This window comes from Lissotriton helveticus, chromosome 10 (assembly GCF_964261635.1).
Source record: "Lissotriton helveticus chromosome 10, aLisHel1.1, whole genome shotgun sequence".
In the NCBI taxonomy this organism is placed as follows: Eukaryota; Metazoa; Chordata; class Amphibia; order Caudata; family Salamandridae; genus Lissotriton; species Lissotriton helveticus.
The window spans coordinates 1,194,599,363-1,194,620,304 of NC_136071.1; the positions used below are offsets into that span (position 1 = coordinate 1,194,599,363).

Here is a 20,942-nt window from a genome sequence, read left to right on the forward strand (position 1 = left end):
TACATGTCCTTTTTGTCTTCTTACCCTTAAGACTGCATTCCTGGTTGCCATCACCTCTGCCAGGAAAGTGAGTGAGCTCCAGGCTCTTTCTTCCAAACCTCCTTTCCTTTCTGTCCACATGGAATGCTGTCAGATAGTGCCTTTGGGGGCCCCTTACAGGGCCCCGTTCCTCCCTCACCCTCTGGTTGAGGCCCTAGGGGGCACCTATGGTGCCCACCCTCAACATCGCTGCACAGTGTGGTAGACACTGTGAGTTGATTATCACATGGTGCAGGGATGTACACAAGGGGAACATCGTTTACGACGCGGTTTTTACACCGCAGTGCCTTTACCCCGCAGCTATTACAACCCAAGTCGTTACTACGACTTGCGCTTGATGGCGCTGTGGGATAAGGAATCTTGCAATTTTATATTCCAACACCTTCCCTACTGTTACGGGGACTGGTGTTGGAATATAAAATTATAAGATTCCTAAATCCACGCCCTCCAACGCAAGTCGTTGTAACGACTTGCGTTGTAAGACTTGCGTGGTAAAGGCATGCGTTGTTACAACATGCGTTGTAACAACGTACATCCGTACACAAACTTCAATTTTTCAATGGGAGCTTGTGGTGCGGGCGGTTCGGCCCGCTGCACAAGTTCCATTAAAAAATGGAAGTTTGTGACCGCACCATGAGCAGTTGCATCCTAATTCGGTGTGCGGAATCACCGAACCATGGTCGGGCGGTTCCCTCATCAAAACTGAGTCGGGCAGTGAAAACAGGGGGCGTGGCTTGGATGGCAAGGAGGCAGGAGACCTAAGTCCGGAGCTCCCGACCCCCAAGTTTAACGAGCGGCGCGCATCATAGTCCAACGTGAGAGAAACGGAGCCAAAAGCAAAGGAGGTGTGAGGGAACCAAACCGGCACCCCATGAGAAGCTCTGCGACTAAAAAGAACCAAGAACGAGGTGACGGCGGGGAGAAGACGAACGGCCAGGGGGAGAGAGGAACGATCCCAAGATGGCGGCGTGAGTCAGAAGACCGGGAAGACAGCAAGCCGCGCAAGCGACAGGCAGACCCACCCAGTACGCAATACCCGGTCCGCCCCGGCACCCCGCCCCCCCCCCCGTCTCAGGAAGGAGGGAGAGAGAGGCAGCCACGGCGAGCTACCGGAGCGGGCAGCACAACCGCGGGACGCAGCGACCAAGCAAGTGAGTACCGGCTCAGCGAACAGCGCAAGCAGGTCAGCGCAACGAACGAGCGGGCCGTTTCTCTCACAGACTCACAATTTCTGACGAAGGCCAAAGAGGGCAGTCATTACACGCAGCCCGGGAAGCGGCAGCTGCAACGGCAGCAGGGAAGACAACAACAAGGCAGCCATCTTTGTAGAGGGGGAGTAAGCACGGGGCGGCCATCTTGCTAAAGCTAAAGCACCTCACAGCGGAACACCCCTGGCGATAGACAGCCCGACAAACAGTGCGAGCAGGTCAGAGCGGCAAACTCGCTATTTCCGATGGCAGCGGAGAACTAAGGGGTAACCAGTTACGCACACCACAGGTGGCGGCAGCAGTGAAGACATCGACAAAGCGGCCATCTTTGTAGAGGAGGAGAAGCACGGAGCGGCCATCTTGCTGTAGCATCCCGCAGCGGAACAGCGGCCAAAGCAGGCAGACGGAGGCAGCAGCAAGGAGCAGGGCGCAAGCTCGCGGGGCAGCCTGGTCGAAGCAGTAAGAGGCAGGTGGAGGACCAGCGCAGTGACAAGGCAAGAGCGGCGACCCCTCTAGCGGAAAAAAAAAAGGCGCAACAAGGCGCAAAACACGGAAACTAGAAAGTGGCAGACACAGGCTGTGGGCTCCACAACAACAACAATAGCGGCCATCTTAAGACATCTTAAGACAGAAGAGAAGCTCCAGGTGGCCATCCTGAGGAACAGCAAGCGGCGTAGTGAGAAACAAGCACAGGCAGACAGCGGCGAGTTGCGGAGCGGAAACAGTGAGGGGTACCACCAGAGCAAAAGCACAGCGCAGGAGGCTGGCGGAGCATAGGACTAAAACCAGAGTGGTCAAGTGGCCACCTAGGTTCAGAGACGACCCCATAACGTCGATAAGCACCCAGAAGGACAAAGAGGGAAAAAGAGGAGACAAAGCTGCAAAAAGACAGCCGCCAACAGAAGGGAGGCCCAAGTTCAACCAGGCCAAAAGAGGGACCGAAGCCATGGCAGGCAGGGACGGGAAACAAGGGGCTAACGACTTGAAGAAAAGCAAGAATGAGACACCGCCCTCTCCGGGCAAAGAGCGCAACAACCATGGGGATGGCACAATAACGCTGGACATGCTCCTGAAGAAAATAACAGAAGGGTACGAGCTGGCAAAAGCCACGAAAAAAACAGTAGACAGCATTCAGATGGAGCTAATAGCAATCAGAGCCGAGCAAAGCAGAGCCAATGGCAGAATTGACAAGGCAGAGAAGCGAATAGGCATGCTGGAAGACAACGCAAACATAACACATAAGGACATGGGGCTTGTGATAAAGAGAACAACGGCACTACAAAAGGCCATGGCGGAGCAAGAGGACAGGAGCCGCAAGGGGAACATAAGACTCCTGGGAGTGCCCGAAGAGGAAGAAGATACACCGGGAGCATGCGCCCTGATGCTGAAGGCCTTAATACCTAAAATAACGGGACTCACCTTCGACAAACCGCTGGAGATCACCAAAGCGTACCGCATACCGGCCAGGAAGCAAATGAACAGCAACGCCCCCAGACCCATAATATGCAAACCACTAAGAGAAAATCAAACAGAGGCGATATTTGCGGTAGCCAGGAAAGGCCGTCCGATGATGATAAACGGAAGCAAAGTAACCATCACCCAAGACTTCTCCAAACTAACAGTCGAGGTGAGGAAAGGCTTCCTAGCCCAAAGGGAACATCTGCGAAAAAAGAACATTGCATTCACATTTGCAGGTCCATCCAAGATGAAAGTGACAGATAAGCACGGAAGCAGAATCTTCGATGACCCCAACGACCTACACCGATACCTACAAGGTCCGGAACCAGAAGAGATGGAGCTACCGAGCCCTGGGGCAAAGAGAAGGGCATCCTCTGACGAAACACACGAAGGAGGCGAATAAGAAGGAATGTTTGAAGTAGCACGCATGTGCAACCAAGCTCCGAGACTCGGAACCTAACAATCTGCCTCAGACAACCATATACAAGAACAACCGCAGCCACCGAGACTGTGATCACAACGAACATTAGGCTTGGAGTAACAAGCATGCGCAACGATGCATGGACACTCTGACATTGACAACAACAACCTACCTCAACAACAACAACATCCTACCTCAGACAGTCACAAAACAAGATAGACCACAGCCACCGAGACACGAACAATATGCCGCGAGCAATCGCACAGCAAGAACAACCATACCTACCTCAGCAAGGCCACCGCGTCCACGGGAAGAACAGGCAAGACACCGACGACCATATCCTTTTTCTTTTAAGCAACCGCGAGGGCGGAGGGTCGGCTAACACTAAAGACTCAGGAAGAACTTGGGGGGGGAGGGAGTGTGAGGACCCTTGCTGTCGCACACCCGGTTTACTACTGATGGGGGGGAGGGCGGAGGGGGGGAGGGGGTCGGGCTAGGGGGGGGAGTGAAGACGGCGGACAAGACAGTACATGGCAGAGCCGCCGTTTGTGTTATGAACAAAGGACCTAGAATGTTGCCTTTCTCCACAGGCACCCTATACTTTCTCTATCTCTCTATTCCCATCCAACGCCCCGGGGGGGGCCGCAGAACGCAAAGCACAAGCGATGCAACCAAACCACCATGACAGACCCAACAAGAGCGGGCCTGTCCACTGACCTGAAGATAGTGTCCATGAACGTTAAAGGACTGAACCACCCGGTCAAACGCAGGAAAATCCTGGACTACTTGTCCAAACTAAAGGGAGATGTATACATGCTCCAAGAGACCAAGCTCTCAAAAGATGAGGCGAAACTACTCAAAGCTAGATGGATAGGGGAGGTACTCTGCTCGCCGGCAAAAGGGAAGAAAAGAGGAGTCATAATCATCCTGAGCAAGAAGGCCAACCTAACAACACTAGCAGTGGACACTGACGAAGATGGCCGCATGCTCATAGCAAGCATCCAGAGAGGAAGCGACACAATCCACATGGTCAATATCTATGGTCCTAACTCGGAAGACAAGCAATTCTGGCAGGGAGTGGACAGCAAACTATCAGACCTCCCCCAAGACGACCTCCTGATCACAGCTGGGGACATGAACAAGACAATGGACCAGGCAACAGACAGACACCCAAACAGACCAAGCCATAACTCCAACAATAACAACAACACCCTGAAAGACCTATGCGCTAAACAACAACTGGCAGACCCGTGGAGGCTCCAACACCCGACAGCGCGAGAGTACACTTTCTACTCACACCCACATAACTCCTACAGCAGGATTGACTACATACTGATGTCCAACACACACACGCACCTCATAGAGGAAACGGAGATAGCCCCAATCACCGTCTCGGACCACGCTCACATAACACTCACTCTAAGTGGGAAACACAACGAAACCCCAACGAGGAGGTGGAGGCTGAACGATGACATCCTCCAGAACGGAGAGAACGTCAAAGAAATTGAAGCCACAATCAAAGAATACCTCGGACACAACGACAATGGCGAAGTAGGGAAAGACACCGTATGGGACGCCCTCAAAGCGACACTAAGGGGGAAACTGATAAACATCAAAGCCAGGATGAACAGAGGAAGAAACAAGAAAATCCTTGAGCTCGAGGAGGAAATAACTGCACTGGAGAGAGGTCACTGCGCAAACATAACGGACAAAAACACGCTCACCCTGCTCACAAAAAGGAAATACGAGCTGAACAAGATCCTAAGCGAAAGAGCGGGTTCCTGGCTGACGAAGTTCAAGTCAGTCAACCTATGCGCAGCAAACAAAGCAGGGAAGCAGCTGGCGTCCTACTTAAAGGCAAAACAAAGGCAACACACGATAGCAGCAATAACTGATCGCACGAACACATCCCAAACAACGAACAAAGGAATACTAGAGGTCTTCAGACAATTCTACCAAGAACTGTACACTGAAGATCAAACCCTAAGCAAAGATGCAGGACGAGATCTACTCAGTAAAACCAATCTGCCGAAACTAAAGGAGACGGAGAGGGAGTCGCTCGAAGCCGACATATCGGAAGAAGAGATTGAGGCAGCCATATGCCAACTGAAACGGAACAAAGCGCCAGGAGCGGATGGCTACTCTGCAACATTCTACAAAACCTTCAGCGAACACATTAAGACACTGATGGCACAAACATATTCCACATGCTTCCAGAACGGGAAGATGACGGAGTCCATGTGCGAAGCCAACATCACCATAATTCCCAAGGAGGGGAAAGACCCACAATATCCCCAGAACTACAGACCAATATCGCTAATAAACGTCGACTGCAAGATCTACGCAAAGGTCTTAGCCAACAGACTAAACAGGATCCTGCCAAACATCATCCATACCTCACAAGTGGGATACATAAAAAACAGATTGTCGCAGGACAACACAAGGCTACTGTGCCACCTGATCAACCACACAGCAAGTAGCAACGAACAGGCGGTCATGATAGCGCTGGATGCGGAGAAAGCCTTCGACAGAGTTTCGTGGCCCTTCCTGGGTAATTGCATGGGAGCCTTTGGCCTAGGCGGGAAGTACACGGCAATGGTCATGGCCCTCTACAACAAACCGAAAGCAAAAATAGTGGTAAACGGGAGCGCATCCGAAACGCTCACGCTGGGCAGAGGCACCAGACAAGGATGCCCCCTCTCCCCCGGACTCTTCCTGCTCGCTCTAGAACCCCTGCTAGCCAGAATCAGGGACAACACAGAGATAACAGGCTTAAAGCTCAAGAAGAAGACCGTCAAACTAGCGGCATACGCCGACGACATCCTAATCACAACAGCAAACCCCTCCACGTCAATAAAAGCTCTGATGGCCACAATAGGTGAATACGCAGAAGCCTCAGGCTACAAACTCAATAAGGAGAAATCGGAGTGTAAGCCAATGAATGTCCACACCACAAGAGAAGTCGTAGGCGAATCCGGCCTGGCATGGCAGACGAAACCACTGAAATATCTAGGGCTCCACTTTGGGAGAGACCTCACGTCAACGCTGCAACACAACGAAGACCTCACGCTGAAGAAGATAAAAGAGAGGCTGGAGTTATGGTCACCAAAGTACATCAGCTGGTGGGGACGCATTGAAACGATCAAAATGATGATAACACCGGTAATAAACTACACGCTAACAATGCTACCACTCCCAATGACAGAGATATTCCACAAAAAACTGGACCAACTCATAAATATCTTTCTATGGAAAAACAAGAAACCAAGGATAAGCCTACAAAAACTAAGACTGTCAAGAGACCTCGGAGGCCTTAACCTGGCGAACTTCAAGACATACCAGACGGCATGTCTGGCGAGACAGGGTATCGCCTGGGTAGATGCCACACAAACGTACATGCCAGTATGGCTAGAGGTCGAGCAGGACATCCTGGGAGGGCTCAAGCCAATAGCACTCCTAACCGCGAACCGGCACCCACTGAAAGCCAGCGCCATACTAAAACACACGAGAGACGCCCTGCTGAAAGTGGACAGGCACATGGCGCAGAAACTGAAAGGCACAGCATGGGAATCCATCTGGTTCAACACTAAAGTGACCTACCAGGGAGCGACATTGCATAACGACACGTGGATCGGGAAAGGCATCAGCACACCCAGCCAAACGGAGACCAGGCAAAGACCGCTGACGTTCCAGAACCTACAGCAGCTACATGACCTCCCGAACCAAGAGTTCTATAACTTCCTAAAAATTAAGACAGCAATAACAAAGGCCAACCTAGGCGGAGGAGAGCCGGGAATCATCAAGTACCTGCAGCTCCTCAACTCAACAGGTCACCAAACGGCAAAGATCTATAAGCTCCTGAGCCCATCCAAGCTGGCGCAGAACAAAAAAGCTACTAACACATGGGAGACGCTCCTGGGCAGGCAACTGAATGAAACGGAGCGAGCAAAAATGTGGAGCTCAGCGACAACAAACAAAATTACCCCACAGCTAGCGCAAACAAAATATTGGCTACTCCACAGCGCCTACTGGACGCCATCCAAACTCCACAAGGTCGGCATCGCAGACTCAGACAAATGCTGGAACTGCTAGAAAGAGGAAGGCACCCTCGAACACCTCATCTTCACCTGCGTGAAAGTCAAGAAGTTCTGGGCACAAATCAACACTTTCTTGAACGATATGCTCAAAACAGATCTGGAAATCAGCTTCGTCAGCCTGGCGACTGAGCACCTAACAGCGAACCTAAAAAGTAGAGAAGAGAGAGAACTCCTAGACCTACTCCTCACAGCAGCCCTTAAAATAATCCTAACGAACTGGAAAAACACAGCCAAAGCAAACTTCAAAACATGGATCAACTGGGTCACCTTCCTGAGAGGAGCCGACAACATTACAGGCACTTTCTCAAAAGAACATAAAGCCAAGCTGCACATGTGGGACCCGCTCGACGAGCTCCTGAGGAAGACCCAATAAAGGACAATAAAGGACAATAACGTGCGCACCCCCCCCCTCTCCTCTCCTCTTCTTCTTTCTTTTCTCCTCCAGTGGAGGGAGAACAATCGCGCTGCCACGAACGGACTGTCATAGTTGTACCATTGTACTCAGACCTGTATATATATATTTTTGTACGACCTTCTTTTGTATGCCAATAAAAAAAATTCTAAATAAAAAAAAAAAAAAAAAAAAAAAACTGAGTCGGGCAGACACATGTCTGCTTGACATCGTAATGAGAGCCTGTGTGTTGATTAACTATTTGTACCTTTAAGTACTACTGTGGTCAAATGGCAGGATTGCTGTCATTATTCATTCATTTAGATCTTTTATTATTGTTATGGGTATCTTGCATTTTATCTTTGTGGTTTTATTACTGTAAATGAAATATTAATTTTTTTCTACTCAGTAGTTAATTAATTGAAAGGACACATCAGTGACCCCTGTGCCTATGTGTAGAAAGACCAATTGATGGACAGAATGCAGAACAATGTCATACATTCACCCCAGTACAGAGATCTAGGTCTAAATCCATCGTTTCTTTTTGCTCACCTCGCCATTCCAGTTTGAACCCAGCCATATGCAAACCAGTCTTGACCCTGTGCCCCACGGGAACAGTCCAACCCGAACTACCAGGCCAGGTCCTTCCTGGACTGGAAACAAGCATCCTAGGACCGGTTTCGGGCTTTCACGCCTCTTCAGCCAGGATAGCTCCAGTGGAATGGAGAGCACGGGACCCACATCTGGGCATACCTCACCCTCACCTAAGCCTATGTGACCAGGAGAGGGGGGACCAGTAGAAACACTTACCGATTGGCGGTAGAGCTGGTAAGGACATCCAACCTTGAAACAGGTCATTTGGAGACTGAGGAGGCTGCTACGTCACCAGGGAAGTGACCGCGAAAGGGCGCAGACCTTCAGAGTTGGAAGGGCGACGCTCATGGGCGAGCTGGGTGGATTACTTCGTGTGGCGGACATGCTTTGTGTATTTACTGCTCCGTTTTTAGGTCTCGCCTGTCGATGCGCATGCGCATCGAGCTTGCGAGACTATTGCGGCTTAACCACTCTTTAACTAACAAGCAAGGAATCGTGGCGATTCCTTGCAGTGCCCGTGACTTTTAAGCTCAATGCGCATGTGCATTGAGCTTAAAAGCGCGTGCACATCAGTTCCCTCAGCCGCAATCGCCGTCTGTTCCCTCAGCCGCATTCCTCCGACACCTTTTGAAGTGAAGCTTAGCTTCACTTCAAAGGCCACGGCTTCTTCACACCCACATGCCGCTCTCCCCGCTCCACCCCCTCCCCTGCCCGCCGTGTGCATTTCTCCTCCACCCCCTCCCCACAGCAATGCCCTCCGTCTTGTTTTTTTTTTTTTGCATTACCAGCTTTTCAGTCTTTTTCCTTTGGGGGGCCTGCAGTGTTGTGTTTAAAGGCCTATATGATTAAGGCACACTGGCTTGTCTTCAGTGTGTATGACAGGGCACCCCCTCCCTCCCTTACGTTTGTAGTAATAGACAGCATGTGGTGAAGGTCACACGGAGGTCAGCTAATGGGACGCCTGCCCACTTCTTGCTCTGTGCATGCTCCGGGTGTGTGATAGTAAGCGCGACTCCCCCACCCCTCCCGGCCCCGTGGTTCTCTCTGAATACAGTGGGTGGGATTCTGAAACTGTTTACGGTGTTCCCCACTTACCATAACACACCCCTAACCACAGTCTCTCCTAATGTCAGTTTTCCATGACTGTCTTCTGCCCCTAAAAAAATCACTTTCTTTTCGTTAATCAGTACGGCTTTTAAATCAATTACAGCTTAATCTCTGCGCCACCAAACCACATGTAAGTCATCACAGTAGAATTGAAGCAGTCATTTTCGGTGCTTTGGAGGTGTTGAAGCTGCGCAGCCGCAGTGCAACCTCTGCCAGCAGGACCCGCGCCTTCCAGGTCTCTCGGCACCATTATATTGCATTAAACGGAGAGTGTGTGTTGGATTGTTGGGACCTGGAGTTCGAGGTCGTCTTTTTCTTACCGCCCCCCCTCCCCCACTACAACTTCGCAATTTAAGAATGCAAACGGTATTTCCTGCCTCTCGGAAACCCGGCGAGGACCCACAGGCGGCCGTTGTACATTTGTACCCTAAAAACCATCGTGTGAGGGGCAGGGATCCACTTGTGTTTGCACTTCGGTTGCCTTTGAAAAGAAACGCTGTCACCCTCACTCACCCTCAACACCTCACCCTCACTCACCCTCAACCCCTCACCCTCAACCCCTCACCCTCACTCACCCTCACCCACCCTCACCCACCCTCACCCTCACTCACCCTCAACCCCTCACCCTCACCCACCCTCACCCACCCCCACCCACCCTCACCCTCACTCACCCTCAACCCCTCACCCTCACCCTCACCCTCACTCACCCTCAACCCCTCACCCACCCTCACCCACCCCCACCCACCCTCACCCTCACTCACCCTCAACCCCTCACCCTCACCCTCACCCTCACTCACACTCAACCCCTCACCCTCACTCACCCTCAACCCCTCACCCTCACTCACCCTCACTCACCCTCACTCACCCTCAACCCCTCACCCTCACTCACCCTCACTCACCCTCACCCTCACTCACCCTCACTCACCCTCACCCTCACTCACCCTCACCCACACTCACCCTCACCCTCACTCACCCTCAACGCCTCACCCTCACTCACCCTCAACCCCTCACCCTCACTCACCCTCAACCCCTCACCCTCACCCACCCTCAACCCTTCACCCTCAACCCCTCACTCACCCTCACTCTCACTCACCCTCAACCCCTCAGCCTCACCCTCACCCTCACCCTCACTCACCCTCAACCCCTCACCCTCACTCACCCTCACCCTCACTCACCCTCAACCCCTCACACTCACTCACCCTCACCCTCACTCACCCTCAACCCCTCACCCTCACTCACCCTCAACCCCTCACCCTCACTCACCCTCACTCACCCTCAACCCCTCACCCTCACTCACCCTCACTCACCCTCACTCACCCTCCCTCACCCTCACCCTCACTCACCCTCACCCACACTCACCCTCACCCTCACTCACCCTCAACGCCTCACCCTCACTCACCCTCAACCCCTCACCCTCACTCACCCTCAACCCCTCACCCTCACCCACCCTCAACCCTTCACCCTCAACCCCTCACTCACCCTCACTCTCACTCACCCTCACTCACCCTCAACCCCTCAGCCTCACCCTCACCCTCACTCACCCTCAACCCCTCATCCTCACTCACCCTCACCCTCACTCACCCTCAACCCCTCACACTCACTCACCCTCACTCACCCTCAACCCCTCACCCTCACTCACCCTCAACACCTCACCCTCACTCACCCTCACCCACACTCACCCTCAACCCCTCACCCTCACTCACCCTCAACCCCTCACCCTCACCCACCCCCAACCCTTCACCCTCAACCCCTCACTCACCCTCACTCTCACTCACCCTCACTCACCCTCAACCCCTCAGCCTCACCCTCACCCTCACTCACCCTCAACCCCTCACCCTCACCCTCACCCTCACTCACCCTCAACCCCTCACCCTCACTCACCCTCAACCCCTCACCCTCACTCACCCTCACTCACCCTCAACCCCTCACCCTCACTCACCCTCACTCACCCTCACTCACCCTCACCCACACTCACCCTCACTCACCCTCAACGCCTCACCCTCACTCACCCTCAACCCCTCAACCCCTCACCCTCACTCACCCTCAACCCCTCACCCACCCTCAACCCTTCACCCTCAACCCCTCACTCACCCTCACTCTCACTCACCCTCACTCACCCTCAACCCCTCACCCTCACTCACCCTCACTCACCCTCAACCCCTCACCCTCACTCACCCTCACTCACCCTCACCCTCACTCACCCTCACTCACCCTCACTCATCCTCACCCTCACTCACCCTCACCCACACTCACCCTCACCCTCACTCACCCTCAACGCCTCACCCTCACTCACCCTCAACCCCTCAACCCCTCACCCTCACTCACCCTCAACCCCTCACCCTCACCCACCCTCAACCCTTCACCCTCAACCCCTCACTCACCCTCACTCTCACTCACCCTCACTCACCCTCAACCCCTCAGCCTCACCCTTACCCTCACCCTCACTCACCCTCAACCCCTCACCCTCACCCTCACTCACCCTCAACCCCTCACCCTCACTCACCCTCAACCCCTCACCCTCACTCACCCTCACTCACCCTCACTCACCCTCAACCCCTCACCCTCACTCACCCTCACTCACCCTCACCCTCACTCACCCTCACCCACACTCACCCTCACTCACCCTCAACGCCTCACCCTCACTCACCCTCAACCCCTCAACCCCTCACCCTCACTCACCCTCAACCCCTCACCCTCACCCACCCTCAACCCTTCACCCTCAACCCCTCACTCACCCTCACTCTCACTCACCCTCACTCACCCTCAACCCCTCAGCCTCACCCTCACCCTCACTCACCCTCAACCCCTCACCATCACTCACCCTCACCCTCACTCACCCTCAACCCCTCACACTCACTCACCCTCACTCTCACTCACCCTCAACCCCTCACCCTCACTCACCCTCAACCCCTCACCCTCACTCACCCTCACTCACCCTCACTCACCCTCAACTCCTCACCCTCACTCACCCTCACTCACCCTCACCCTCACTCACCCTCACTCACCCTCACTCACCCTCACCCACACTCACCCTCACCCTCACTCACCCTCAACGCCTCACCCTCACTCACCCTCAACCCCTCACCCTCACTCACCCTCAACCCCTCACCCTCACTCACCCTCACTCACCCTCAACCCCTCACCCTCACTCACCCTCACTCACCCTCACCCTCACTCACCCTCACTCACCCTCACCCTCACTCACCCTCACCCTCACTCACCCTCACCCACACTCACCCTCACTCACCCTCAACCCCTCACCCTCACCCACCCTCAACCCTTCACCCTCAACCCCTCACTCACCCTCACTCTCACTCACCCTCACTCACCCTCAACCCCTCAGCCTCACCCTCACCCTCACTCACCCTCAACCCCTCACCCTCACTCACCCTCACCCTCACTCACCCTCAACCCCTCACACTCACTCACCCTCACCCTCAACCCCTCACCCTCACTCACCCTCAACACCTCACCCTCACTCACCCTCACCCACACTCACCCTCAACCCCTCACCCTCACTCACCCTCAACCCCTCACCCTCACCCACCCTCAACCCTTCACCCTCAACCCCTCACTCACCCTCACTCTCACTCACCCTCACTCACCCTCAACCCCTCAGCCTCACCCTCACTCACCCTCAACCCCTCACCCTCACTCACCCTCACCCTCACTCACCCTCAACCCCTCACACTCACTCACCCTCACCCTCACTCACCCTCAACCCCTCACCCTCACTCACCCTCAACCCCTCACCCTCACTCACCCTCAACACCTCACCCTCACTCACCCTCAACACCTCACCCTCAACCCCTCACCCTCACTCACCCTCAACCCCTCACCCTCAACCCCTCACCCTCACTCACCCTCACAACACATATTGTGTTACAATAGGTGTCACATTTGCGAAAGATAAAACTATCTAGAGATGTAGCATAACGACCAGAGCTGCCATATAAGTCACGTAAATACAAAACATGTTGCATTCCAAATGCTATAGGTGTCACTCACTCACCCTCACCCACACTCACCCTCACTCACCCTCAACCCCTCACCCTCACCCACCCTCAACCCTTCACCCTCAACCCCTCACTCACCCTCACTCTCACTCACCCTCACTCACCCTCAACCCCTCAGCCTCACCCTCACCCTCACTCACCCTCAACCCCTCACCCTCACTCACCCTCACCCTCACTCACCCTCAACCCCTCACACTCACTCACCCTCAACCCCTCACCCTCACTCACCCTCAACACCTCACCCTCACTCACCCTCACCCACACTCACCCTCAACCCCTCACCCTCACTCACCCTCAACCCCTCACCCTCACCCACCCTCAACCCTTCACCCTCAATCCCTCACTCACCCTCACTCTCACTCACCCTCACTCACCCTCAACCCCTCAGCCTCACCCTCACCCTCACTCACCCTCAACCCCTCACCCTCACTCACCCTCACCCTCACTCACCCTCAACCCCTCACACTCACTCACCCTCACCCTCACTCACCCTCAACCCCTCACCCTCACTCACCCTCAACCCCTCACCCTCACTCACCCTCAACACCTCACCCTCACTCACCCTCAACACCTCACCCTCAACCCCTCACCCTCACTCACCCTCAACCCCTCACCCTCAACCCCTCACCCTCACTCACCCTCACAACACATATTGTGTTACAATAGGTGTCACATTTGCGAAAGATAAAACTATCTAGAGATGTAGCATAACGACCAGAGCTGCCATATAAGTCACGTAAATACAAAACATGTTGCATTCCAAATGCTATAGGTGTCACTCATCCATTTGCAAAACGAAAAATGTCAAACTCTTCTATTGCGAGACCTATTGCATTTTCAATGCTTGTTAGTAAATGCTTTTATTTGACTGGACAAACTATTTATTGCTGCTACTGTTTGTAGGTTCATTTTTTAAGCCTGTGTTGCCTAGTGCTTATCTCTCCCTGAGACACCTGGGACTGCTGAGCCCACGCTATCACTGAGGGCCACGCGCTGGAAGGGCTAGTGATTGGTCCAGTTATTGAGGACTCGGGGTACGTACATCAGCAGTAAAATACCTCAAAACCCACGGTTGTGCCTGGTAGCTCACGCTTGCACGTGGCCCTCGGGAAGGGGTTCTGACAGCAATGAGTTCATTTCCTGTCCTGACTTGAAAAAAATCTATCTGCGTGTCCAGTCATGAGGGGCTGACGATACCCTGAAAATAGGTATCTGACAAAGTGGGGAGACGTCCTCTGCGCATGCCCTGACTATCTGGAAGTGTCCCCGTGTCTGTGTGAGCTCCTGCTGTCTGGATATGTGTGTTTCTAGCATCTAAAGCCCCCCATAGGTTCTGTGAATCAGACTAGACTCGCTCAGTTTCATGACCCACCCTGTCCATCTGTCTTCCTTCCTGACAGGTGTACATACTCAGTCTCAGCCAGCTGTACGAGCGGGAAATCAAGGCGTTCTTTGAAGTTGCCAAAAGTCTGTTGACCAAGCCCAAGGAAGGCCGGAGATTCAGTGAGTACCGCAGTGTGCCAACCGTGCACCCACCAGTGTGCTAAACTAATACCCTGTATTCAGTGAGCACTCCTCTGTGTGCTGAGTGAATGCCCACAGAGTGCTGAGTTCCCTCTTCTGTGCTAAGCCAGGACCCTCATGTGCCAGGTGCGTACCCTCCGCTGTGCTAAGCCAGGACCCTCATGTGCTAGGTGCGTACCCTCCGCTGTGCTAAGCCAGGACCCTCATGTGCCAGGCGCGTACCCTCCGCTGTGCTAAGCCAGGACCCTCATGTGCTAGGTGCGTACCCCCCTCTGTGCTAAGCTAGGACCCTCATGTGCTAGGTGCGTACCCTCCTCTGTGCTAAGCTAGGACCCTCATGTGCCAGGCGCGTACCCTCCGCTGTGCTAAGCCAGGACCCTAATGTGCTAGGTGCGTACCCTCCGCTGTGCTAAGCCAGGACCCTCATGTGCCAGGCGCGTACCCTCCGCTGTGCTAAGCCAGGACCCTCATGTGCTAGGTGCGTACCCCCCTCTGTGCTAAGCTAGGACCCTCATGTGCTAGGTGCGTACCCTCCTCTGTGCTAAGCTAGGACCCTCATGTGCCAGGCGCGTACCCTCCGCTGTGCTAAGCCAGGAACCTCATGTGCTAGGTGCGTACCCTCCGCTGTGCTAAGCCAGGACCCTCATGTGCCAGGCGCGTACCCTCCGCTGTGCTAAGCCAGGACCCTCATGTGCTAGGTGCGTACCCCCCTCTGTGCTAAGCTAGGACCCTCATGTGCTAGGTGCGTACCCTCCTCTGTGCTAAGCTAGGACCCTCATGTGCCAGGCGCGTACCCTCCGCTGTGCTAAGCCAGGACCCTCATGTGCTAGGTGCGTACCCTCCGCTGTGCTAAGCTAGGACCCTCGTGCTGGTGCGTACCCTCTGTATTAAGCTAGGACCCTCATGTGCTGGGTGCGTACCCTCTGTGCTAAGCTAGGACCCTCATGTGCTAGGTGCGTACCCTCTGTGCTAAGCTAGGACCCTCATGTGCTCGGTGCGTACCCTCCTCTGTGCTAAGCTAGGACCCTCATGTGCTGGGTGCGTACCCTCCTCTGTGCTAAGCTAGGACCCTCATGTGCTAGGTGCGAACCCTCCTCTGTGCTAAGCTAGGACCCTCATGTGCTGGGTGCGTACCCTCTGTGCTAAGCTAGGACCCTCATGTGCTAGGTGCGTACCCTCCTCTGTGCTAAGCTAGGACCCTCATGTGCTGGGTGCGTACCCTCTGTGCTAAGCTAGGACCCTCATGTGCTAGGTGCTAACCCTCCTCTGTGCTAAGCTAGGACCCTCATGTGCTGGGTGCGTACCCTCTGTGCTAAGCTAGGACCCTCATGTGCTAGGTGCGTACCCTCCTCTGTGCTAAGCTAGGACCCTCATGTGCTCGGTGCGTACCCTCCGCTGTGCTAAGCTAGGACCCTCATGTGCCAGGCGCGTACCCTCCGCTGTGCTAAGCCAGGACCCTCATGTGCCAGGCGCGTACCCTCCGCTGTGCTAAGCCAGGACCCTCATGTGCTAGGTGCGTACCCTCCGCTGTGCTAAGCTAGGACCCTCGTGCTGGTGCGTACCCTCTGTATTAAGCTAGGACCCTCATGTGCTGGGTGCGTACCCTCTGTGCTAAACTAGGACCCTCATGGGCTAGGTGCGTACCCCCCTCTGTGCTAAGCTAGGACCCTCATGTGCTAGGTGCGTACCCTCCGCTGTGCTAAGCTAGGGCCCTCATGTGCTGGGTGCGTACCCTCCTCCGTGCTAAGCTAGGACCCTCATGTGCTGGGTGCGTACCCTCCTCTGTGCTAAGCTAGGACCCTCATGTGCTAGGTGCGTACCCTCCTCTGTGCTAAGCTAGGACCCTCATGTGCTGGGTGCGTACCCTCCTCTGTGCTAAGCTAGGACCCTCATGTGCTAGGTGCTACCCTCCTCTGTGCTAAGCTAGGACCCTCATGTGCTGCGTGCGTACCCTCCTCTGTGCTAAGCTAGGACCCTCATGTGCTAGGTGCGTACCCTCCGCTGTGCTAAGCTAGGACCCTCCTGTGCTAGGTGCGTACCCTCTGTACTAAGCTAGGACCCTCATGTACTAGGTGCGTACCCTCTGTGCTAAGCTAGGACCCTCATGTGCTAGGTGCGTACCCTCTGTGCTAAGCTAGGACCCTCATGTGCTGCGTGCGTACCCTCCTCTGTGCTAAGCTAGGACCCTCATGTGCTAGGTGCGTACCCTCCGCTGTGCTAAGCTAGGACCCTCATGTGCTGGGTGCATACCCTCCTCTGTGCTAAGCTAGGACCCTCATGTGCTAGGTGCATACCCTCCTCTGTTCTAAGCTAGGACCCTCATGTGCTAGGTGCGTACCCACCGCTGTGCTAAGCTAGGACCCTCATGTGCTGGTGCGTACCCTCTGTGCTAAGCTAGGACCCTCATGTGCTAGGTGCGTACCCACCGCTGTGCTAAGCTAGGACCCTCATGTGCTGCGTGCGTACCCTCCTCTGTGCTAAGCTAGGACCCTCATGTGCTAGGTGCGTACCCTCCGCTGTGCTAAGCTAGGACCCTCCTGTGCTAGGTGCGTACCCTCTGTGCTAAGCTAGGACCCTCATGTGCTAGGTGCGTACCCTCTGTGCTAAGCTAGGACCCTCATGTGCTAGGTGCGTACCCTCTGTGCTAAGCTAGGACCCTCATGTGCTGCGTGCGTACCCTCCTCTGTGCTAAGCTAGGACCCTCATGTGCTAGGTGCGTACCCTCCGCTGTGCTAAGCTAGGACCCTTCTGTGCTGGGTGCATACCCTCCTCTGTGCTAAGCTAGGACCCTCATGTGCTAGGTGCATACCCTCCTCTGTTCTAAGCTAGGACCCTCATGTGCTAGGTGCGTACCCACCGCTGTGCTAAGCTAGGACGCTCATGTGCTGGGTGCGTACCATCTGTGCTAAGCCAGGACCCTCATGTGCTAGGTGCGTACCCTCCTCTGTGCTAAGCTAGGACCCTCGTGTGCTAGGTGCGTACCCTCTGTGCTAAGCTAGGACCCTCATGTGCTAGGTGCGTACCCTCTGTGCTAAGCTAGGACCCTCATGGGCTAGGTGCGTACCCTCCTCTGTGCTAAGCTAGGACCCTCATGTGGTAGGTGCATACCGTCCTCTGTGCTAAGCTAGGACCCTCATGTGCTGGGTGCGTACCCTCATCTGTGCTAAGCTAGGACCCTCATGTGCTAGGTGCGTACCCTCATCTGTGCTAAGCTAGGACCCTCATGTGCTAGGTGCGCACCCTCCTCTGTGCTAAGCTAGGATCCTCATGTGCTGGGTGCGTACCCTCCTCTGTGCTAAACTAGGACCCTCATGTGCTGGGTGCATACCCTCCTCTGTGCTAAGCTAGGACCCTCATGTGCTAGGTGCATACCCTCCTCTGTGCTAAGCTAGGACCCTCATGTGCTAGTTGCGTACCCCCCTCTGTTCTAAGCTAGGACCCTCATGTGCTAGGTGCATACCGTCCTCTGTGCTAAGCCAGGACCCTCATGTGCCAGGCGCGTACCCTCCGCTGTGCTAAGCCAGGACCCTCATGTGCTAGGTGCGTACCCTCCGCTGTGCTAAGCTAGGACCCTCATGTGCTAGGTGCGTACCCTCCTCTGTGCTAAGCTAGGGCCCTCATGTGCTGGGTGCGTACCCTCCTCTGTGCTAAGCTAGGACCCTCATGTGCTGGGTGCGTACCCTCCTCTGTGCTAAGCTAGGACCCTCATGTGCTAGGTGCATACCCACCGCTGTGCTAAGCTAGGACCCTCATGTGCTGGTGCGTACCCTCTGTGCTAAGCTAGGACCCTCATGTGCTAGGTGCGTACCCTCCTCTGTGCTAAGGTAGGACCCTCATGTGCTAGGTGCGTACCCTCCTCTGTGCTAAGCTAGGACCCTCATGTGCTGGGTGCGTACCCTCCTCTGTGCTAAGCTAGGACCCTCATGTGCTAGGTGCTACCCTCCTCTGTGCTAAGCTAGGACCCTCATGTGCTGCGTGCGTACCCTCCTCTGTGCTAAGCTAGGACCCTCATGTGCTAGGTGCGTACCCTCCGCTGTGCTAAGCTAGGACCCTCCTGTGCTAGGTGCGTACCCTCTGTGCTAAGCTAGGACCCTCATGTGCTAGGTGCGTACCCTCTGTGCTAAGCTAGGACCCTCATGTGCTAGGTGCGTACCCTCTGTGCTAAGCTAGGACCCTCATGTGCTGCGTGCGTACCCTCCTCTGTGCTAAGCTAGGACCCTCATGTGCTAGGTGCGTACCCTCCGCTGTGCTAAGCTAGGACCCTCATGTGCTGGGTGCATACCCTCCTCTGTGCTAAGCTAGGACCCTCATGTGCTAGGTGCATACCCTCCTCTGTTCTAAGCTAGGACCCTCATGTGCTAGGTGCGTACCCACCGCTGTGCTAAGCTAGGACCCTCATGTGCTGGGTGCGTACCATCTGTGCTAAGCCAGGACCCTCATGTGCTAGGTGCGTACCCTCCTCTGTGCTAAGCTAGGACCCTCGTGTGCTAGGTGCGTACCCTCTGTGCTAAGCTAGGACCCTCATGTGCTAGGTGCGTACCCTCTGTGCTAAGCTAGGACCCTCATGGGCTAGGTGCGTACCCTCCTCTGTGCTAAGCTAGGACCCTCATGTGGTAGGTGCATACCGTCCTCTGTGCTAAGCTAGGACCCTCATGTGCTGGGTGCGTACCCTCATCTGTGCTAAGCTAGGACCCTCATGTGCTAGGTGCGTACCCTCATCTGTGCTAAGCTAGGACCCTCATGTGCTAGGTGCGTACCCTCCTCTGTGCTAAGCTAGGATCCTCATGTGCTGGGTGCGTACCCTCCTCTGTGCTAAACTAGGACCCTCATGTGCTGGGTGCATACCCTCCTCTGTGCTAAGCTAGGACCCTCATGTGCTAGGTGCATACCCTCCTCTGTGCTAAGCTAGGACCCTCATGTGCTAGGTGCGTACCCTCTGTGCTAAGCTAGGACCCTCATGTGCTAGGTGCCTACCCTCATCTGTGCTAAGCTAGGACCCTCATGTGCCAGGTGCGTACCCTCATCTGTGCTAAGCTAGGACCCTCATGTGCTAGGTGCGTACCCTCCTCTGTGCTAAGCTAGGACCCTCATGTGCTAGGTGCGTACCCTCCTCTGTGCTAAGCTAAGACCCTCATGTGCTAGGTGCGTACCCTCTGTGTTAAGCTAGGACCCTCATGTGCTGGGTGCGTACCCTCCGCTGTGCTAAGCTAGGACCCTCATGTGCTAGGTGCGTACCCCCCTCTGTGCTAAGCTAGGACCCTCATGGGCTAGGTGCGTACCCTCATCTGTGCTAAGCTAGGACCCTCATGTGCTAGGTGCGTACCCTCCTCTGTGCTAAGCTAGGACCCTCATGTGCTAGGTGCGTACCCTCTGTGTTAAGCTAGGACCCTCCTGTGCTAGGTGCGTACCCCCCTCTGTGCTAAGCTAGGACCCTCATGTGCTAGGTGCGTACCCTCCGGTGTGCTAAGCTAGGACCCTCATGTGCTAGGTGCATACCCACCGCTGTACTAAGCTAGGACCCTCATGTGCTGGGTGCGTACCCTCTGTGCTAAACTAGGACCCTCATGGGCTAGGTGCGTACCCCCCTCTGTGCTAAGCTACGACCCTCATGTGCTAGGTGCATACCCTCCTCTGTTCTAAGCTAGGACCCTCATGTGCTAGGTGCATACCCACCGCTGTGCTAAGCTAGGACCCTCATGTGCTGGTGCGTACCCTCTGTGCTAAGCTAGGACCCTCATGTGCTGGGTGCGTACTGTCTGTGCTAAACTAGGACCCTCATGTGCTAGGTGCGTACCCCCCTCTGTGCTAAGCTAGGACCCTCATGTGCTGGGTGCGTACCTTCAGCTGTGCTAAGCTAGGACCCTCATGTGCTAGGTGCATACCCTCCTCTGTGCTAAGCTAGGACCCTCATGTGCTAGGTGCGTACCCTCCTCTGTGCTAAGCTAGGACCCTCATGTGCTAGGTGCATACCCTCCTCTGTGCTAAGCTAGGACCCTCATGTGCTAGGTGCGTACCCTCCTCTGTGCTAAGCTAGGACCCTCATGTGCTAGGTGCGTACCCTCCTCTGTGCTAAGCTAGGACCCTCAT

At 54.8% G+C, this 20,942-nt stretch overlaps 1 protein-coding gene across 7 annotated transcripts in view; it reads left to right on the forward strand.

The window, feature by feature from the left end:
* Positions 1–20,942, forward strand: part of LOC144784933 (exocyst complex component 1-like) — a 1,012,560-nt gene that overhangs the window by 786,928 nt on the left and 204,690 nt on the right. For all 7 annotated transcript variants that reach the window (XM_078664046.1, XM_078664044.1, XM_078664045.1 and 4 more), the window contains one exon: positions 14,732–14,834. In XM_078664046.1, the coding sequence (XP_078520172.1) occupies positions 14,732–14,834 (103 nt within the window). The remainder of the gene's footprint in view (positions 1–14,731; positions 14,835–20,942) is intronic.